Source organism: Vitis riparia, chromosome 8, assembly GCF_004353265.1.
Source record: "Vitis riparia cultivar Riparia Gloire de Montpellier isolate 1030 chromosome 8, EGFV_Vit.rip_1.0, whole genome shotgun sequence".
NCBI lineage: Eukaryota > Viridiplantae > Streptophyta > Magnoliopsida > Vitales > Vitaceae > Vitis > Vitis riparia.
Genome location: NC_048438.1, coordinates 10,832,187 through 10,852,511, shown reverse-complemented (window position 1 = coordinate 10,852,511; position 20,325 = coordinate 10,832,187). Strand labels below are relative to the sequence as shown.

The following is a 20,325-nucleotide window of genomic DNA, read 5'->3' as shown; positions in this document are numbered from 1 at the left end:
GGGTAAGATAGGAAAGAGGAATAGCAGGGAATAGGATGGGAAAACGAATTGAGTGGAGTATAGATGATTGATGAGTGGAGTGGGAAAATAGGACTACTAGCATAAAATAGCCTACCAACCATTATGAACCCTTTGAGTGTGATTTTAATACAATTATTATATCATACGTGTTATTTGGCAATGACATGATAATAATAATTTTTGTCATAGTTGTTATTTAAAAAAAAATAATAATTTGTGTATCAATTTATTTTTGAACCAATGTAAAAAAGACTTTCTTAAAGAAAGCAAATTAGTGAAATAATAATGAAGTTATCATTATTACACATATATTTGTTTTATATATAGTAATTGACTATGATTACACTCTTATATCCCGTGTGGATTTTTCTGCATTAATTTATGGAAAAATAACACTTTTAAAAGAATACTAAAAAAAAAAAAAAATACAAAAATATATCAATATTCATGAATGATTAGATAAATAAATATAAATTTGTATTTTTGTGATACTTATTATAACAACCCAACCTACTTCTATTTATGTAGGTCTTGTCTGTTTTGTGACCCTTTAAACCCTCATAACTTTAAAACACGTCCACAATGTTAAGAATAATTCATACTAATATTTTTCATATCCGATGTGGAATATCACAAATGTTCCTCTATATAGATACAACGCCGTTGTTGTGTCGTATAGGGTTACAAGGTCAAAGAGACAAATACCTCATATGGAGTTAAACAAACCCCCCACATTGGAATCGAAGATCAATTCTATACCATTTGTAATAATCTGCTCCCAATTGTGTAAATATTATTTGCTATAAGCCCAAATTGACTCTTATAACTTTAAAACGTATATAAATGGTTAAAAGAGGCTCACACTTATATAACACTAAAAACTTTATCATTTATTTGATATAGAATATTATAAACACCCTTAATGCAGATATAACGTTCTAGTTGTGTTTCATTAAATCGAAGGACCAAACAAACATACTCTTCTCATGAGAGCAAATAAACCCCTTTACGAGGATGAAAAATCGACTCTAATACAATTTATAATAATTTATTCCAAACTATGTGGATATTATTCGTTTTGGACCCTATACAGTTGGGTACATGTCATTACAATTATATAATTCATGTTATATAATATAATTGTATTTTCTAATAATTAATAAATATAGATAATATGAAAAATATATTAAAAATAAATAAATAATAAGCTGAATTTGGTATTTGCAAAGAGTATTAAAAATATAATGAAAATAGAGGTGAATCATAATACGTTATAGAAGAAAGTAATACAAATGTTTTATATAATAATTAATAAATATAGATAACATCTGGGTGCAACAATACAACTCTTAAGCTCGGGGATAAATCATTCAAAAAATGTTTACACCATGTTTCATATATTTTTTTTATTCCCTTCATTTTAGTGAAATAATACTATTATATTAAAAGATAATATCATGGATTAATACAAAAAGGGTATAAGCTTGACAGTTATTTATAAATATGAATGTTAGATAAATAAATATACATATTCACACCAGCAATTTACCACCATCCTGAATGCATGTGCAATTATGACCCATTAATCAAAATTGGAAAAAGCTACAACCCAATATTTGATCATGCCTTAAATGTTACATATTTTATAATTTTGTAATTATGACCCATTAATAAAAATGGAAAAATGTTAATCACCAAAATCTAATTATTTCGTTGAAGTCACATTTTTTATAATATAGTTTTTTTTTCAACAAATTAATTATTTTATTTATGGTAAAACATCGTGCAGAGCTTAACGGTCCACCCCCGGCGCGTGCGTTAGCATTTCTCTTTCACAGCGGTAGGTACCGTGGTTCCAGGGCCCACCGGGCATCATAATCACCTAATGGAATGACGTCACAGAGCATATTCACCGTCGGATGTAGCACCCTGGCGTTGACTCCTAAAAGAAGAACAAACCCACGGCGGTCACGCGTTTACTCATGAGACCGTTGAAGTGGAGGACCCGGGTAAGCGTACTCTCCAGTCTGCACCATTGGAACACCAACACGGCCGTATCCACGAAGGCTCGGCCGTCAAATCCGAGTATTTCGGGGGGTATTTCCGTAATTCAACAACCGACTCCATTGCATGCGAAATATGCTATTGGATTAAAAGCCGGCTAGTGGCGCATTTTTCGGTGCTGTCCTGACGCCCTAATTCGAAAATTATTTCAAAACCTGAAAAAAATGGGTATCTTCCTCACGCTCTCCGCACTCGCCAGTACGTCACTCGCCACCCCGGATGGCAGTTGGACTCATTCTCGTTATTAAACTCAGAAGACCTCGAATCAGAGCGCGAGTGCTTAGATATGAGAAGGTGTGAGAGTGGGGAGTGTTTTTTTGGGGTAATTTTCCATTTTTTGGAGAGGTTTTAAAATTTAAAATGAAAAATAAAAAGATAAACAGTGGGGGGTAAGTGGGGAGAGTTCGCCGAGTCTTGAAGTGTCGTGCATGCATTTTTGCATCTTTCACTTTCTCTCTCTACATCGCTCTTTCTCTCTCCATTTCTCCATATATTTATATTTCTCTCTGAGGCTTTGCATGCACACGCTTCTTTCCAAAACTCGATCGCCGATTGGACTCGCCGGTGGCCGGCGGTGTTCGACGCCTTGCTGATCCGAGGATTTCTGCCCCGCCGCCATTCTTCGATCAAATCTCGGGAGTTCGAGGACTCGGAAGATGGCTTGAAAGTTTGTAGTGGCGTGTTCGTGCTCTGATTTACAGACGGAGGGAGTGGTTCGGGATATAGCTGTGGGGTTAGCTTCGTTTCTACGGTTTTTCGTGTTCGTGTTGTTTTGTCTGGGTTGATCAATTTGTCGTTCGGTTGTGGTGTTGATTGAATTCGGGGAGCCGGGTTGGTGAGTTAGGGTTTTTGTTTGTTTGATTGGATTTTGTTTTTGTGAGTTTTGCAGGCGTTATTGAGTTTATGAATGGCATCGAAAACTTGCGCGAACGTGTCGTGCCCCGGGGCGTCGTCGGGGTCGACGATCGAGTGGAGAAAAGGTTGGGCTTTGCGATCTGGTGATTTCGCCATTCTCTGCGATAAGTGCGGGTAATCCAGATGGATCTCTTCTTCCTTGTTGTTATTTGCTAATTTAATGCACTAAATATTTATGGACTGTGTACTGGATATATGGGTTTAATGGAGGTTTTAATTTAGTACATGTGGACTTTTGGTGGACTACTTATGGGATTTATGGGTTTATTGGAGGTTTAATTACTGGGTGTTTTGTTTTGCTACGTTTGTTTCCTTTTCTGTTTTGAGTTTGTCAGCTTGCTTTTTCTTAGCATGTTTGTTGATTGCAATTAATGGCATATTGCGTATCTTTTTAGTGTAGTGAAGAACTATTAACTTGGATATCACGAAAATAAGCCGAAGCGAACTATGAAAATTAAATGGACTAATCAATTGAGCTGTGTGATCTGTTTATTTAAGATATGGTCAAGTGTAACAGGTGATAGGGCCCAGTACAATTCCCAGAATACAGAAATGACTCTGGGTCTGAGAGCAGCTATAGTGATGTTGGTGAACCATAAGTAGCAAATAAATTTAGCAGAGAGGAGGGAACAGATGGTGTTCTGTGCTCTGTCTATTTTCTTATTTTCTTTTTTCTGTAGCTCATGTGACCGGAGTATAAACTTAGAGCTCAGATGCTACAAAGAATATGAACTTCAGTAATCAAATAATGGAATTGAGGTGGACTTATGGTTGATGTGTCTGAACACTGTTTCTCTGAGACAATGGCTTGGTGTAATGTGTTAACAATGTCCTGTTTCCAGGATATTATACAACCAACTGTATTAGATGTACACTCAATACAACAACCCAAAGAATAGCTCTGAACGAATGTTGGTGAAGAACAGTAGGGAAGCAGGAAAGAAATGAACCAAGAAGAGGAAGAAGTTATTTTCTTATTGTATGTGTTTCTGAATTCTGATAGTACAATTATATGGCTGTTTATAGATGGAGAGTAGCAGAGAGGAAGGATTTCGCCAAATAGACAAGGGGAAGATTTTTTATTTTTTTATTCTTAGCAGAGGAAGAGGATGCTCTGTATTCTGTTGCATTTTTGGTGATTTTCTTGGTATAATTTTGTGGCTGTGTATAAGGAGTCGCCGAAGAGAAAAAATAAGCAACAAAGAAATTGAGCAGAGAAGACGAAGAAGATATTCCCTATGTAGCTAAAAAGAAATGTAGCAACCAAATAGAATGGATAAAAGAATATTCTGAAGTAGCAGAAGAGGAGGGAAGCCGCAAAAAACAGAGAAAAGAAAAGGATGAAAAGAAATTGAAAGAAGAGGGGGATATTCTATATTCTGAGTCATAGCGGAAAAGGAAATAAGCAGCAAAGGAATAGAGTGAAGTAGAGGACGTTCTGATGCAGCATAGGAATAAGAAATGTTCGTTCTTAGGAATTTTCTGGCCTCAGTAACCACAAAATTTCTATTAGCTTAGCCTCAGTCTTGATCAACTCATTCCTGGATTCAAATCCTCAAGTTTCTATAAGCCTTGCTCAGCTTTGGTTAACTTGATTCTGGATCAATTTCACAGAAGAGGACATTAGAGGTCACAAAAGAGGGAAGTGACAAATATTTTGAAGCAACAAAAAATGTTTCCAACTTAGTCTCCTTTAAGGTTCTTGTAGCCTTGCCATGGTCTCAGTTGACCTTTTTTGTATCAAGAGAAGAGGGTATTTTGACATGGCAGAAGGTATACAATGGAAAGGAGTCAATAAATAAGTAAAGGTTCCTATACTCTTTTTAAGATTGGTCTAAGAGGAGATGAAATTCATATATTTTGACGTGGCAAAGAAATAGGAAAGAAATAGAGTAGTGAAAGAGCAAAAGAAATAAAACTTCATAAGAATATGCAAATTGATTGCCTCAAATTCCTATCAGCCACACCTCTGTTGGTTAATTTATTCCAAGTTGGTAACTTCAAATTTCTAGTGACATCACCTTTCTCTTGGTTGGTGTTGCACATTGAAAAAGAGAGAAAAGAAATTGATTGACTTATCCCCAAGTTAGTTGCCTCAAATTTCTATTGCCTTCCCTTGGTCTTGATTGAGCTTGTTGTTAGATTGAAAAGTGATGTAAAAGGCAAAGAAAAGAACCCTTAGAGTCATTTTGGGAAACCCAAGGTAAATGGGTATTGGCAGAGTCTTCCAGGATCATTGAGGAGAGGTGGGTAAATCTTTTTCTAAGCCCACTGAGGAGGGATTGGCTATGGAGTTGGCATTACTTAAAGGTTTCACCTTAGCTTTTCCTATAGGTTTTAATCACTTCCTAGTGGGAGGTGACTTGGTTTAGTTATCTTCTTGGTGTCTTATGAGACCCTCAAAAGTGAGATGACTAATTACCCAAAATTTTCCATCTCCAAATCTAGTTTGGTGGATCCTTCACTTGGCCAACCAACAGACTGGTCGGCTAAGTGTAGTGCTTCTCTTTTCAAGGTGTTTTTTTATTAGGAGTTTTTACCTCCATGAGCTTTCTTCCATTATTTTATTTTATTTTATTTTATTTTTTGGTGTTATAGTAGTCCTTGTTCGATGGTGTTTTAGTTGTATATTGGGATTTCAGTTGTATTTGGTACTTGTGGATGTTTATTTTCCAATAAATGTCTAGGAAGCATTGTTAACACAGATTTATTTACTGTGATCCTAGAGGATTTTCTTTCTTGGAGGATTGCTTGTGCTTTTTGTACAAGAGAACAATGCCCATCCTTACCCTATGGTGTTTTAGTTATATATTGGGATTTCAATTGTATGCTTCTTGTTTGCAAGAAAAGAAAAAAAAAGAAAATCCTCAAAAGGTTAATTTGTTCTTAAGTAGGTCACCTTAAATTTTTGTTGTTCTTATTTCAGTGTAGTGTTTGCATGATACTACTTACATTGTATAAAAATTCATCATTGATCCTTAACAAATAATCTCAAAGCATTTGTTTGTGAATCAATATGGGACAAATGATTTCCGTTGCTTCTAAACGAACTTGACAATAGGGAAAACAAAGTGATAAAAAAGAAACCTTACTCTTGAATTTTGGCAACACTTTCAACATTTTGGGATTATTTATTCCTGCACCACAAGGAACCATTTTATGTTGCATCCTTATTCTTATGTTCAATAAATAGATGAATAGATAAGTTTGCAAAATTAATGATCTACTCTTTATATCTAACAATAGATGATAAATCAATAGATTACCATAGAGAGGGATGGCAATGGGGCGGGTTTTGTCGGTACAAACTGTGGGTTTTTTGAGCTTGGTACCGATCTAACTAAATTGTTTGGTTCCCCTTTCGTTCAAGGGATGCCTGCACATGTGGAGACCAAACCAGATAACTCCGGCTATTAAGCCTAAATGACGCTTGGAGATTTTGGTATTCACTAGAGGAAGAGTGGATTACAACTTGATCGGAATTTTTTATGGAGGAAGAGATTTGGACATTACTAGATATTTCAGACATATTGAGAAAGAGAATAAAAGCATAGAGAATGTGGAGAACCAACAATGAAGATTGTATTTCTCTATGTCGATTTCAGCAATGAAGGCCACGAAATGTTAAAGCTGCAGCAAAGAAGAATGCACTTGGCTTCACCAATTAAGGCCAAAGAAACGAGAAGCAATTTTAATAGTACTTTGCTGGATACCATGTAAACAATCATGGAATTGCATTCTTGTATTGATGGAGGAATTTACAATTAATATATATAAGGTTACAGGTAAAACAATAAAGGAAAATAATCCAAGAATACATTGAATGTAGTCACTATTAGTCAACTATACAAACAAGCTAGGAATCCTTAATTTATAATCCTAATTTTATCACTGATTTATAAGCTTAATTTACAGCTTGTATAAGTTTTATATTTTAGTCAATCACAATCAGTCAAGCTGTCAATTTCCACAATCAGCTAACATCAACAACTTTCATGTAGATTAACCTCAATGGAGTGAGCAGCCTGAATCCAACAACATGCAAACAAAAAATGTTTGGGATGGTTATAGAACACCTTCTCCAATGGTCAAGTTAGTGATTCGAAGAGAGAAATGGAAAAGAAAGTTGCAGTATGATGCTCAGGATAAAATGACCTTTTTAATGTCATCATATGCTTAATTTATATTAAGATTGAAGATAACAGTGCCTTTTCTTAACAGTAGTTGCCCATGATAGTTAAAATATAGCCATGACTGGCACTCACTAACAGTCATGACAATATTTTTGTTGTTAAGGCAGTTGTGGACTCATTTAGGCTTTGCCCAATGGATCATAGGCATTTATCTTGAGTTCAGGCTCGGCCCATACAGTTTCTGATTGGGCTTGAGACTTCTTTTTGAGCCTAATCGGCCCCTGACCCTAGCTGTCAATGGGCATGTCTAGGCCTTTCACCTAGAATAAACCTAAACGTTAATGTTCTCAATTGAATTTTGTTTTGCAATAAAGTTAAATTTCCATTTGAACTAAATTATGTTTTAGATGCTTATTGTGGACTATGAAAACTTAAATAGTATGGAAACATCACTGGGAACTTAATGTTATTGGAAAACATAATTTTTGGTGTTGAACTTGGTTACAAAACCTAGATTTAAAAAAATTAATTATGAGTTATGTAAAAATATAATATTTGAAAAAGTAGAATGTCTGGACTTCGTTGCAATAAACTGATTTGTTAAGTGTCTCTTTTAGTCAGCCCAATGTTGAGTGGAAGATGCTAATTTTTCCTTTTTGAACTTAATTGGTAATCTGGGGTTGGCTTAGGTGGGTCAATTTCCTTTTATATTTTCTTTTCTTTTGGCCTTGGTGCGCCTTGCATACATTTTATATACTATTACAACCTTGTTTATTAAATGATTTTCCTACTATATTTGTATTTGTATATAATTTACCTACAAAAGAAAAACGCAAAAACTAGGGTCTTGAAGACAATGATATTTTTCTTAATATTTGATGATAGTTTTTGTGTAATATTATTATAATTTATTCACACATTATTTGGAATTTATTTGAGGTAGTCTCATTTTAGGGCATGCCATACATGTATTATTACTTTAAAAAACAATAAATTAAATTTAATAACTACTTCATAATCTATCACCTATGAGAACAAATCTAAAATGGGCTGATCTTTCTTAATCTAGTTTAAGCCTCCCTTGTATTTAAATGGTGTAGGGGAGTTAAACCCATTTCATCTAGGTTTGCTTCATGCTTTCCTTCAATTTAAGTGTGTAGGATAAAGAAGCGGACCTATGTTATCCGGGGTTTGCTTTATCAACAGTTGGGATAAATGCCTTATTGGCAGGGTGCATTCCTCATTATGAATAAAAAATAAAATGGGTGATCTCTTAGGATTTCCTATAGGGTTTACCGCTTCATATGTAAAATGATGGTCATGTGAGTGAAGCTAGTTTCAATGAATTATTAGGGATCTTGTACATGAATGAAGAGTTAAACACAAGTTCCAGGTTCAAGTCCCTAATGGGGACAAAAATTTGCCTTAAAAAAAAAAAAAAAATAGAAAAAGATTGAGATTGTTGCATGTCCCCATAAATTGACCCTTGTGTTGCCTTGGATTTCCTTGTCCTATCAAAATGTTGAAAATTTAATGATTGGTAGCTGATTGGTGTCCTTATCAACTCGGTTCTTGGTGTGTATGGCATGGTTTTCGAAGATGCTCTCAGTGGTAAGGTGACATGACGTGGCTCCTCTAGCACCTCGTTTAGAACAAGAAGAGGTGCATTCAACAAGGCACAACTTAGGTGTAAAAGGCACACCCTTAGAGCAAGGCACAAGGCCAATAAAAAGTGCACCTAATTGCAGTTTTTTTTTTTTTTCTACCATAGTAAAAAAAGAAAAAAAAAAAAGGTCATTTTGAGCCTAAGTATTTTTAAAACAATAGACAAAACAATACCTTTTCACCCTACCATTTGAAAAAAGAAGATTTGAAGGCTTGATTCCAAGAAAGAGATTGAAAAGAAGAAGAGTAAAAGAGGAGAAGAAGAGGAAAAATGTATGTGTAGGTTGTCCATAACATGCACAACTCCTATGATCCCAATATTTTAGGCATTTTTATTTTCTTTGATTTATTAGCCATTTTGCGAATCATTAACTATAATAGCTTTATGGTTTTTGTTTGTCAGTTATCTACTTATAAGTGATAATTATTTCTTAATAAAGGACGATTATCCATTGATGCGGCACTCAGTACATAACTATATATGTAGTTCACAAATTTATTTGCTTTTTTTTAGTACTAATTGAATTATTTTTATCTATTTATTTATTTATTTTGTGATTTAATGCATAGTACACAAATAAATGATAACTGATTTTTTTAGCATTATTTTTGTTGGATTTTATGTAAAATGTGTGAAATTTTGATGTCTTTAATTACTTGAATTGAAATTTTTAGTACTATTTAATGATATATGAAAATATTATAAATGTTTGTGCGTTAATATTTGTTACATGATATAAAATTACACATAGACTTGGAGTGCACCCCACTTTCACTTAGACGTGTGCGTTGGGTTGCCTTTATGTCATAAGTGCGCCTTGCATCTTTTAAAACTTTGGTTTATGGGAGAGGGGATTGAGATTCATTGTCACATGTTTTAGGAGTTTTCTCCAAGGTAAAATCCTTCAGCTGATTTGCAACAAAATTTTCTAGGATAAAATGCTTTAGCTGATTTGTAGCAATACCTTTTCTTTTAAAGAAGGTTTTTGAAGTATCTTATGGTGTGACTCAAGAAGGATCTTAGCAACATGCTATCATCGACCAAGCTTGTGTTGAAGTTTTATTTCTGTGAGCATCTTGCTCTTGATTTTTGAATGCTCTTTGATAGCATTGACTATTCTTCCAAATTGTTTCATTGCTTAAAGCCTTAAACCACTTAAAGTTGCTTCAATCACCATGAGTGGCATGAAAAATATAATTTGTAGACTTGATAATTGGTGTAATCCATGTCCCATGCTGACTTAGTGTAGAACCCAAACTTGAATTTTGTGATTTAGCAAGTGAGCCAATAGCTTCTTTGCCACAAGAATGGTACTATTCTTCACCCCCACCAAGGATAATTGTCCAGGTGTTTTTTAAATTCACAAGCCCAAGACTTAAAGTAGCTATTTTTAAAGAAAATTGGTGCACGTCCTTTACCCTAATGTCACATTAAGTGTGCATGTTAATATTTCATTTGCTGTTGTTGCTAGTCACATGATCACAACTTATTCACTTGAAAATAGGAATTAGGTGGAGATTATTTAGCTGGGTTTTCTAGAAATTTGTGAACACAAATCTTAAACCTGAAAAAAGAAGAAGAGAGAAAGTGTTGACCATCTCAGATTTATTAGTTTAAGAAAATTGAAATGCAAACTCTGAAAATTCTTCAATAAAGAAAATATCCTCTGATTCTTTTTCTCAAAGTTGCGTCAGTCAAAGACTCGAAGAGCTGGTTCCCAGAAAAAGTGAATTCAGCTGCAGAAGGTTGGGATGTGTTGACACAGTTGCAGAGGCTTACAGCATATAAGAGAAGAATAAAGCTTCACCATGAATGTAGCCTTTGAGATCTTAAATGCTGAAGGAATGATGTTTGTATAGCTTTATATCTATAATTTAAAAGAGCTTTACTATGCTCATTGGCTTGTAGTTCGTGGGCATAAATGATGAGCATAGGTTTGAGCGACAAAATCTTGTAGAGCTTCAATTATCTCTCTTCCAAGTTGTGCTGATGACACTTTTGAGATTAGGCTATTTATAGAGGTTGATAATAGAGTTTCTTGATAAACATCTTCATTAAAGATTATCCCTTGATGTAGCTTTTGTGGGGATAAATATATTTGATAAGTTACCTTAGTTTAATCTATCCCGATAAAAATAAATACAAATTATTTAAGAGCTTATTATTCTTTTTGAAATACATGCCATATTTGGTTGAATAAATATTTGTCTTCCTATTGTTTGCTTTCAAATGACTATTGGCAGGATTCTATTTGTAAGAAATTAAGGGCATGTGATTTGACTTGCTACCTGCATTGCCTTTCACATCTCATCATCTTTGTCTTGTCCGTAAGTAAACTAATCAAGTCATTGTAGTCTGTGAATGACAGAACAATTTACCCTCATACAGTGATGAAGCAAAATTTTGAATCTAATTTCTCCCTATGTAAAATTTTTAAATTTAATTTTATCGTATTATGTGTTCCATATTACATGCAAACAAAAATAAGGATATTTTATCATTTGGTTTGAGTATCCACATGGAATTTGTTTCTGGTCCATCCTACATCCTAAATATGTTTTAAAGATGCATTGAGATTTGTAAGAGGCTGAAAATTTTTTGGTACTGGATCATCCTAATTATGTCTGGATTCGGATGATTTAACAATTTCTGGTTAAACGGTGAAACCTCACTAATGATGATGGGCTGACACCCATGAAGACAACAATTTCTTCTAAATGACTAGGAACTTTTGATCCACCAGCTTGTTTGGCCTAGATACGACTATCTAAATGCTGAGAACCTTAGAAGGTGGAAACATGGAGATGCCTAGAGTGCATGGCAATTTATGCCTTGAACTTGACCTTTAATGGTTGGTTTTCTTTCCCTTGTTTTTTAGAAATACTACACAATTTTATTTTCAATTATCTTTTTGTCCTATGAATAATATTATCTGGCATTTATTGTTTTTGAGAAACTAGGTATGTGACTGGACCTAACTGCTGGGACTTAATAGTCACCATTTTATGACAATTTTACATGATGAGCTGCAATTTTTTATCTATATTTATTGGGAAAAGAAAACATTAGGTTTCTCCATATGACTTATTAGATGATACTTTCTATTTGCAACTGAATTCTCTCCAGGTCTGCTTTTGAGCAACTAGTTTTCTGTGACATGTTTCACTCAAAGGACTCTGGTTGGAGGAAATGTACTGCATGTAGCAAGGTCAGTTGGTAGTCCAGTAACTCGTATCTTGTTCCTTCTTCCCAACTCACATCACTTTTTTTCTTCAACTCATGCTATTGTTGAAAAGTATGATTCAATTGGTGTTTCCAGCGTCTCCATTGTGGATGCATTGCTTCCAGGTCTCTGCTTGAGCTACTTGATAGTGGTGGCGTAAATTGTATTAACTGCATAAGAAGTTCAGGACCTCACCCTGTAAGATCAACTCATTTACATGTCTATGACTTCTTTTGGAAAAGTTACACAAACATACTCCTTTATAATTTTTGGTTGGATGCATTTAATAATTCTGTAGTTCCATCCTACTATCATATCAGTTACAAATTGCTAAAATCAATTCGTCGATTAGTTTGTATGATTCTTTATCATCCGTTTCGTTCAACTATATAAACACTTTCCAATTAATGAAACAAATAACAAATGGTTCATTAACAAGTTCCAATTTCTAATTATGGTTTAAGATGACCTGGTGCTGTAGATTTATGCATCTTTCAATTAATGAAGGTGACAAAAGGGTTAGTAAGAAAAGAGTAAGAATTTACCTCTAATTTCAGACAACTTTCTTATCTGATGTTTATGATGGTATTTGATAAGGTGTGCATTTCAGTTTGTTCTTTGCAGCATACATCAGATTTTTTTAATCACTTGAAAGTGATTGAATATTACAATTTAATCACTTCCTTTCAACCTTCAGGGATTTATGATACTTCTAAATTGTCATACAGATGACAGGTGATGAAAAGGCTAATGAAAGTGGTGCAATGACAGTGGATAATGTGGGTGAAATTTGTTGCACTTCTGTGGACAATCAATTAGATGGTGGTAGTGTTGAGAAGATGAAGCTTACACAGTTGGGGAATGATACATCAGGTGATGGACTGAAAAACTTTCTTCAATCTGGAAATGACAACATAAATGGGTCTCTTGGCCAAATGAAACAGGAGGAAGTTTTGCCACCTCAGGGAGAAACTGGTAGTACATGTTTGTCAAATTTAAATCAAGCATCCATCGGATCTTCCATACATGCCAAACTAGATATTTGTAAAGCAAACATGATGGTCAAAGATATACATGAGTCTCTGGTTCAGACAAATTTGAGTATCACCTTGGGTGCTCCTTCAGGAAATCCAAATGTGTTTCCTAGTGCAGTCGTTGAAGAAAGGGAACAACACAAAACATCCACTCCCATCCAACAGGGGCCTAGGTCTCGCCATCTTTTGCCCAAGCCCCCAAGGTCAGCACTTTCTCCTGTTTTGGAAACAAATACAGGTATAGTTCCACAAATACGTGTTGCAAGGCCACCTGCAGAGGGACGGGGTCGGAATCAGTTGCTTCCTCGTTATTGGCCGAGGATCACAGACCAGGAATTGCAGCAAATATCTGGAGAGTATCCTTGACTATGTCATTTTTATTTTGAAGTTTATAGATTGCTTCGCTGTTAATTTTTTATTTATTTTCATGCTTATTCACCGACTCGATCAGCAATTTCTTTAATCATGCTTTCTTGAAGCTCAAATTCCACCATCGTACCATTATTTGAAAAGATGCTAAGTGCCAGTGATGCTGGTCGTATTGGTCGTTTAGTGCTCCCAAAAGCATGTGCTGAAGTAAGCTTTCCATTGTGTGCTTAATCTGGCTTTCATTTGACAAAATAATATTTATTGGTTGTCTTTTGCATTTTTCATTTTTTTTGTTCTTCCCAAATTTAACTGTTAAGCTTATTTTTGTTGAACCCTATCTGTAATCAATTGAAACTAAACCATTTTGCAGGCATATTTTCCTCCTATCTCTCAACCAGAGGGCCTTCCTTTAAGGATTCAGGATGTGAAGGGGAAAGAATGGGTGTTCCAATTCAGGTTTTGGCCCAATAATAACAGCAGGATGTATGTTTTAGAGGGTGTGACCCCATGCATACAGTCAATGCAGTTACAAGCTGGAGATACTGGTAACTTCTATTGCCTGCTTCGGATTTTATGTAGGCATGCCACAACAATTTTAGCATATTTAATAATCAACAAAAACTAATGGTTGTGAAGTCATTCATCATTCTTTTGATTTGTATTGCTATACAAGAGGAAAAAATTTCAACTGTCATGATATAAACATGTCTCAGCTATTTTCTCTACTTGAAGAATGCCAGAGGCACTAAATTTCTAAGCATATTTTAGTTTGTTTTAATCTTTACTCTTCTCTTAGGCCTTGTTTGGGATATCGTTTTGGCTTTTGGTAGAAGTTGAAGCTAAGTCTATAATTTTAGAGGGACAATCTTGGTACTACAAAAGTTTCATTAAACATGAAACAATTTCCTGCAATAAGCCAAAAAGAGGGCTCACAGTAAACAATATTGTCCTTACTTTCCTGTTGAACTTTTTTTTCATTTTTTCTTTTAAGGCAATTAGCTTTTTAAAGTTTTATTAAAATTATCCAAACACATCTAGAGAAGCTCTATTGAGCTTAAAAAAGAGCTTTTAGCTTTGAAGAAACCATTTCAAACAAGACCTTATTAATTTTTTTATTTTGTTGTGTTTTGGGTCCTAACTATGAGACTTTAATTAGGATTCTCACAATAATGATTATGCTGTCACATCCTGTCATTCCATTCTCTGACAGAAATTTCTATTTGATAATTTTTTAGAGAATGTTATCAAATTACTTGCTCTAACATTATCAATGACTGTCTTATGCTTGATGATCTTCTGTCTTTGTCACTTCCTGTATATGGTGTGGTTTTTCCTTTTTCCCCCTTCGTTTTTCTTTCTTCCTTTTCTGTTTCCTTTTTTCTTCTCCAGAAGCTAAGATACATTTGGTGTTCCATTTTTATCCATTTAATATTTTTGCTGCAGTAACATTCAGCCGTATGGATCCAGAAGGAAAACTTGTTATGGGGTTCCGGAAAGCATCTAACTCCGTTTCCATGCAGGTAGTCAACTTCATTGATGTAACTAACTCTTATATTTGCATCCACACACTAGGAAAACAAAGTGAGTTTTCATGTTAGCAAGCCTGGATCATATAATATTAATATATAAATTATTAACTAAACAGGACACCCAACTATCTGCCATTCCTAATGGCGCTCATTCAAGTGAAACTTTCTTTTCGGGTGTTATTGAGAACCAACCTATAATAAGTGGTTACTCTGGCATTCTTCAGTCGCTGAAGGGAAGCACAGATCCCCATCTAAATGCATTGTCAAAACATTTGAATTCAGCTAGTGGGGATATTGGCTGGCATAAAACAGAGAAGCATGGAGGCAAGACAAGAGAGGGCTTGCTGCTTCCATCAATGCTGGTACCAGAGAAGAAGAGAACTCGAACAATTGGGTCCAAAAGTAAGAGATTGCTAATCGATGGCCAAGATGCTCTGGAGCTGAGGCTTACATGGGAAGAGGCACAGTCTTTGCTCCGCCCACCCCCAAGTATCAAGCCAGTCATTGACGTGATTGAGGACTACGAATTTGAGGCATACACTGTAAGCAAACTTTCCACAATTCTCAAAATAGTAATGGAATTAGCTTTTATAAATTGTCTTGCTGCTAGCTCACACTCATAAAGCATCCAAATGCCACTTACAGACTTTATTTTGACAAGGGCAGTTCGCCAAAAATAAAAAGAAAAAAAGTACAAATTATTTGTTGAGGCTCCTTGTTTCAATCTTAAACATAAATACTACCTTGTTTGTTCATACAAGCTATGCGATTGCTGTTTCTTTTTATATATATATATATATATAGGTTACTAATAATTACTTATCATGTTATTTATTTGTCATACAGGAACCCCCTGTTTTTGGAAAGAGGAGTATTTTCACAACCCTCCCATCTGGGTAAGGATTTCTGGTAACTTATTCTAATAGATTTTTGCATGTGAAGTAGCATTTTTGAACACCAATGACTGAACCCCACATGCAAAGTGAAGCTATCTGGATCATAATTACAAATACTTTCCCCATGATGGAAACTCTACTCAGTTTCCCAGAACCCATTTCTAAAGCTGATGGGAAACTTGTTTAAAAAATTTTAAGGTAACTTAGTTCTCATAAGTGCTTTCCATCTTTGAAAATGTTCAACCTTTGTTTCCCATGGGAAATGTTACTGAAACATCTGGAAAATAGGTTTCATGAGTGTTACCTACTCTTAGCACCTTTATTTTTCATTTACAAACTTCTTTAATGCTTTATTTTCCTAATGCCATGTTTTCTTTCTTTTTGAATTGCCCTTTCTGCTTCCATTTCCCATGTTTTGTCTAGTGACAATTACTGGGTGGCCCCAAGCCTAAGAAATCAAAAGAAGAAAAAATATGAAATCAGTATTTGTGAGATCACTAGATTTAACTTCCCATCTAGGAGAAAGAGTGTCTTGATTAATTTGTACGAGTTTTACTTCTGCCTCCGAAAATGAACTCTTCCAAGGTCCTTCAGCAATACTACCTCCATCCCTACCACCAAGTTCTCCTTCCTCCTTGGATGCCAAGGATCTCCAATTCTAATGACGCAGTTCCAAAAATTTGTTTTCCTAAGTAAAATGTGTCAAACTTGTCATGATCTTATGTTTTTATACAGCATTCATCCAGTGATAGGGATCTACTGATACATAATACCAAGTTTTTAAGTAAAAAATTTATCCAGTTGTCTGAACCCTGGATCAAGACACAATTTGGCACCAATTAGTGCCCATTTATTATGGTGCCACTTGTACCTCACATGGAAGAGGAGTCACTTTTTATCCTGAGAAATTCTGTGTCTGCTACTTTGATACCTAGATTTCTGTCTTGAGACTTTTGTTAGGTGAATCCATCTAATTTACTAAGCTTGATCATCCAGGGGAGAGGAGCAATGGGTTCAGTGTGATAGTTGCTCTAAATGGCGAAAGGTGCCCCATGATTATCTTGTTCCATGTCAGTGGACGTGTGCTGAAAATTTGTGGGATCAAAGCAGGTCAGTTATAAGTGTTTCCATGCAAGTGTTTTTCCACAAGAGAAACTTTAAATCCTTGACCTTCTGTTATTGTAATCCAGGTGTTCATGTTCTGCCCCAGATGAGTTGAGCCCTAGGGAACTCGAACATATTCTCAGACAATATAAGGGTATGATGCCAGCATCCGTACTTGTATTTTATCTAAATAAATAATTGCTGCAGCCTGAAACATTCTTTGAGAAATGGTTTCCTTTTATATATAATGTTTGTATTTTGCATGAGGGTATTTCATAAATTTGTTGGTGGGGGTGGCCAGGGAGGATTGTGGAGACATTCCTGATATAATGCTATTGGCCACAGAACCCAGTATGGTCTAGAAGAGTTGCAACTGGTAGTTAAAATTTTAATGAATAATAGCACCTTTATTAATGGGTGCATGACATTACATCAGATACATTGAACACCCAACGGGGAGATGTTTGTCCCAATCAGGTTTTGTCTTGAAGCTGCCATACAGTGGGGTTTGTAGTCTCCTTGAAAAGCCTACTAATACATACACCCTTCCAAGGGTCACGTTTGCACACTACTGTTCTTTTATTAATGTATTTCCCCATTGGGGTTGGAGTTTTAAACTTGGACTTACTGAATAAATTTCAATCTTTGAAAATTTAAAACCATGATTTTGGAATGAAAGCACACATCTGGGCAACTAGTGTCAGGGTTGGAATAGGGAAGTCATTGTGTATGCATGTGTACACGTGTTTCATATTATGAAATGATGTCCGTTTCTCTCTCTGTGGAGTATCGTCTACTTTGAATCCAAAAATATTTGTGACACTTCTGTTCCTGGTTAATAGATTTCAGAAAACGTCGAATTGCAGCAGTTCATAGGCCTGCACAGGAGCATGAACCTTCCGGCCTAGATGCTCTGGCCAATGCTGCAGCCCTTGGAGATGACATGAGCGACCCAGCCGCTACATCAGTAGCAACCACTACCAAACACCCGAGGCATCGCCCAGGCTGCTCATGCATTGTGTGTATCCAGCCCCCCAGTGGGAAGGGCAAGCACAAGCCCACCTGCACATGCAATGTATGTATGACAGTTAAACGTCGTTTTAAAACACTAATGATGCGGAAAAAAAAGCGCCAATCAGAGCGTGAAGCAGAGATTGCCCAGATAAATCACAACATCTGGGGCCCTAAGGATGAAGCAGAAGTGGACAGCACCTCAAGACTTGCCACTCCAAATCCTGACCCTTCGGAGAGTGAAGCTGGGTTGGCAAACGAGTCAGAATCTAGGAGCCAAAGCAACAATCTGTCCAACAAGTTGAGTGAAACTGGCAAGGGAAAAATAGACTTGAATTGCCATCCTGACCGTGAGGAGGACTTGCAAGTGGGATCAAACCGAGTGAGCATGATGAGTCTTCTACAAGTGGCAAGTCTTCCTTTGGAAACATATCTGAAGCAGAATGGTCTCAAAAGCTTGGCCGAGCAACAAGGCAGCTCAGGATCACATGTGCCACCACCACAAGCTACTGGAGAGAGTGAAGGACCACTAAATGAGGATCATTGTATTACTGCTCCTGCAGTTTCAGAGCGAGAGAATGGGGGAGATGAGGAGCACTCTGGACAAGATCAAAGCAAAAATGATGCTTAATTCGTGAGCTCCTCTTCCCTTTCTACCTTTTTCACTCTCCTGGTAAGAACAACACCTTTCTCTATAAATTACATACTTATCTCTCCGTTTTTCTCTTGTGGCCTGGTATTGCTTGTACCAATGGTTGGAGAGGGTGCTTGAGGTTTTTATTTGTCATATAATATGCGTCATAGAAAAAGAGGATGTATGCATGGATTTTAGACTCTTAACATGCCAGAAATCATCATTTGTAACAAAGAAATTGGATTTGCTTTTCATAATCTTTAGGCCAACAGTTTATTCTCTTTTCTAATTTATTGTCTCTTTCTTTCTATGCTCCATTTCCCCTATCAGCTTGACTTCTCCTAGAAAATAGCACCCTGCCTTAGTTTAGTTCAAAGGTCCCTTCCAGGATCCTTTTCGACAGAAGTGATGGTCATGTGCTCAAAATAGGTCTTCTGTTGCTTGTATATTCCGACTATGTGATATGATTTTATGGTGAATTTGAAGCTACTTTGAGATTGAAAGAATTAATAGGATAAAACTACCTAGAGGGAGGGGTGATTTAAACTAATACTTCGGTGGTGTTTTTTTTTTTTTTGGCTTTTTGTTAAAAGCAATTTTGTTTTAGAATTTAGGTTGTTTGTTTTTCTACTTTTTCATGACTTATTAAAAACTTTTTACTAAATAAAAAAATCAAAATATGTAACTTTTTTTAAATAAAAAAAATAAAATATTGATTTTTTTTATTTTTTAATACTTAATACTTAATAAAAATAAAATACTATAAAAACAAATAACCTAATATTTAACACTATTAAGCATTGAAGTTTTATTTAGAATTAAATAAAAAAATAAAATTAAATAAAAAAACAAACACCACTGCATTTCTAATTTTTGGTTTTATCCCTTTGGATTAATTTTATATTGAGAGCATTATAATCTTGTGTAAAATTAAATATTCCAATTGCACAAAAGAACCTATGCAAAAGTAAATGATCCAATCATAGAGTATAACATGGAAAAATTACTTGATCTCTTGATCATTAAATAATCTACTAACCAAAAATGATACACCTTTTTTACATCCCTAAGACAACAACCTTAAGGGTTTTATCGTAACAAATATGCATACTTACATCAAATTTGATGACTCAAATCAATTGTACTCCAAAATTATCTTAAAATAAATATGAACTAAAAAAAATGTATTGTAACTAAATAATCATCACTTATACCCAAAGAAAGATTACAAAATTTCAAACTACATTGACTTTTGTGGTCGACCATCTATAAAATTTGAATTTGAATGCTTTATGATGTGATAGAATTTGATTATTTGAGTTAATAATTAAAAAAATGGAAAATATCATAATTGAACCTTCGAGTCATCCATTTTCAACTACAGACAAGGTGTTTTTAATTTACTATTTACCTGGGTAATTGGCCAATGTTCAAAACCTACAGCACTGCTCTGATGTCAGCCACCCACAAGTACTGAACCCTACAAAGTCATTCTTGTGGATCCACATTGGATTCTACTCTGCTCAGACTGTAACGTGTACCGTCTACGTACGCCAATCATGTTTTGGGGTAATCGACTTTCACCACTTGGACTGTCAGACTATCAACTTTCACCACTTGGGAGTTGGGACACTCCAAGTTAAGGATTTATCAGGCGTATTTAATTAAAACCTTAAAAAATACTCTCTCTCTGTGGATTTCACCACTTGGGAGTTGGGACACTCCA

General features: G+C 35.3%; 1 protein-coding gene across 6 annotated transcripts; it reads left to right on the top strand.

Moving 5' to 3' along the window:
• Window positions 1-2,502: 2,502 nt before the first annotated feature.
• Window positions 2,503-18,888, top strand: LOC117920205 (B3 domain-containing transcription repressor VAL2-like). Of its 6 annotated transcripts, none has more exons than XM_034837600.1 (13): window positions 2,503-2,845; window positions 2,975-3,114; window positions 11,926-12,007; window positions 12,119-12,220; window positions 12,751-13,412; window positions 13,536-13,632; window positions 13,796-13,970; window positions 14,869-14,945; window positions 15,071-15,496; window positions 15,801-15,850; window positions 16,847-16,960; window positions 17,041-17,108; window positions 17,797-18,888. In XM_034837600.1, exons 2-13 carry the CDS (start codon window positions 2,993-2,995, stop codon window positions 18,594-18,596), a joined length of 2,775 nt encoding a protein of 924 aa, XP_034693491.1. In that variant the 5' UTR covers window positions 2,503-2,845; window positions 2,975-2,992; the 3' UTR covers window positions 18,597-18,888. The 6 variants fall into 6 exon arrangements, with proteins under 6 accessions (XP_034693491.1, XP_034693493.1, XP_034693494.1 ...); XM_034837603.1 differs by having other exon boundaries at window positions 2,504-2,818; window positions 15,179-15,496; XM_034837599.1 differs by having other exon boundaries at window positions 2,504-2,818.
• Window positions 18,889-20,325: the final 1,437 nt, after the last annotated feature.

What these genes read in the sequence shown, in the direction of transcription:
- LOC117920205 (XM_034837600.1), top strand. Translation starts at nt 2,993, where the DNA reads ATGGCATCGAAAACTTGCGCGAACGTGTCGTGCCCCGGGGCGTCGTCG. An exon ending in GAAGTTCAGGACCTCACCCT is followed by an intron (nt 12,221 to 12,750) that starts GTAAGATCAACT and finishes ATTGTCATACAG; the next exon opens with ATGACAGGTGATGAAAAGGC. An exon ending in AATTTGTGGGATCAAAGCAG is followed by an intron (nt 16,961 to 17,040) that starts GTCAGTTATAAG and finishes ATTGTAATCCAG; the next exon opens with GTGTTCATGTTCTGCCCCAG.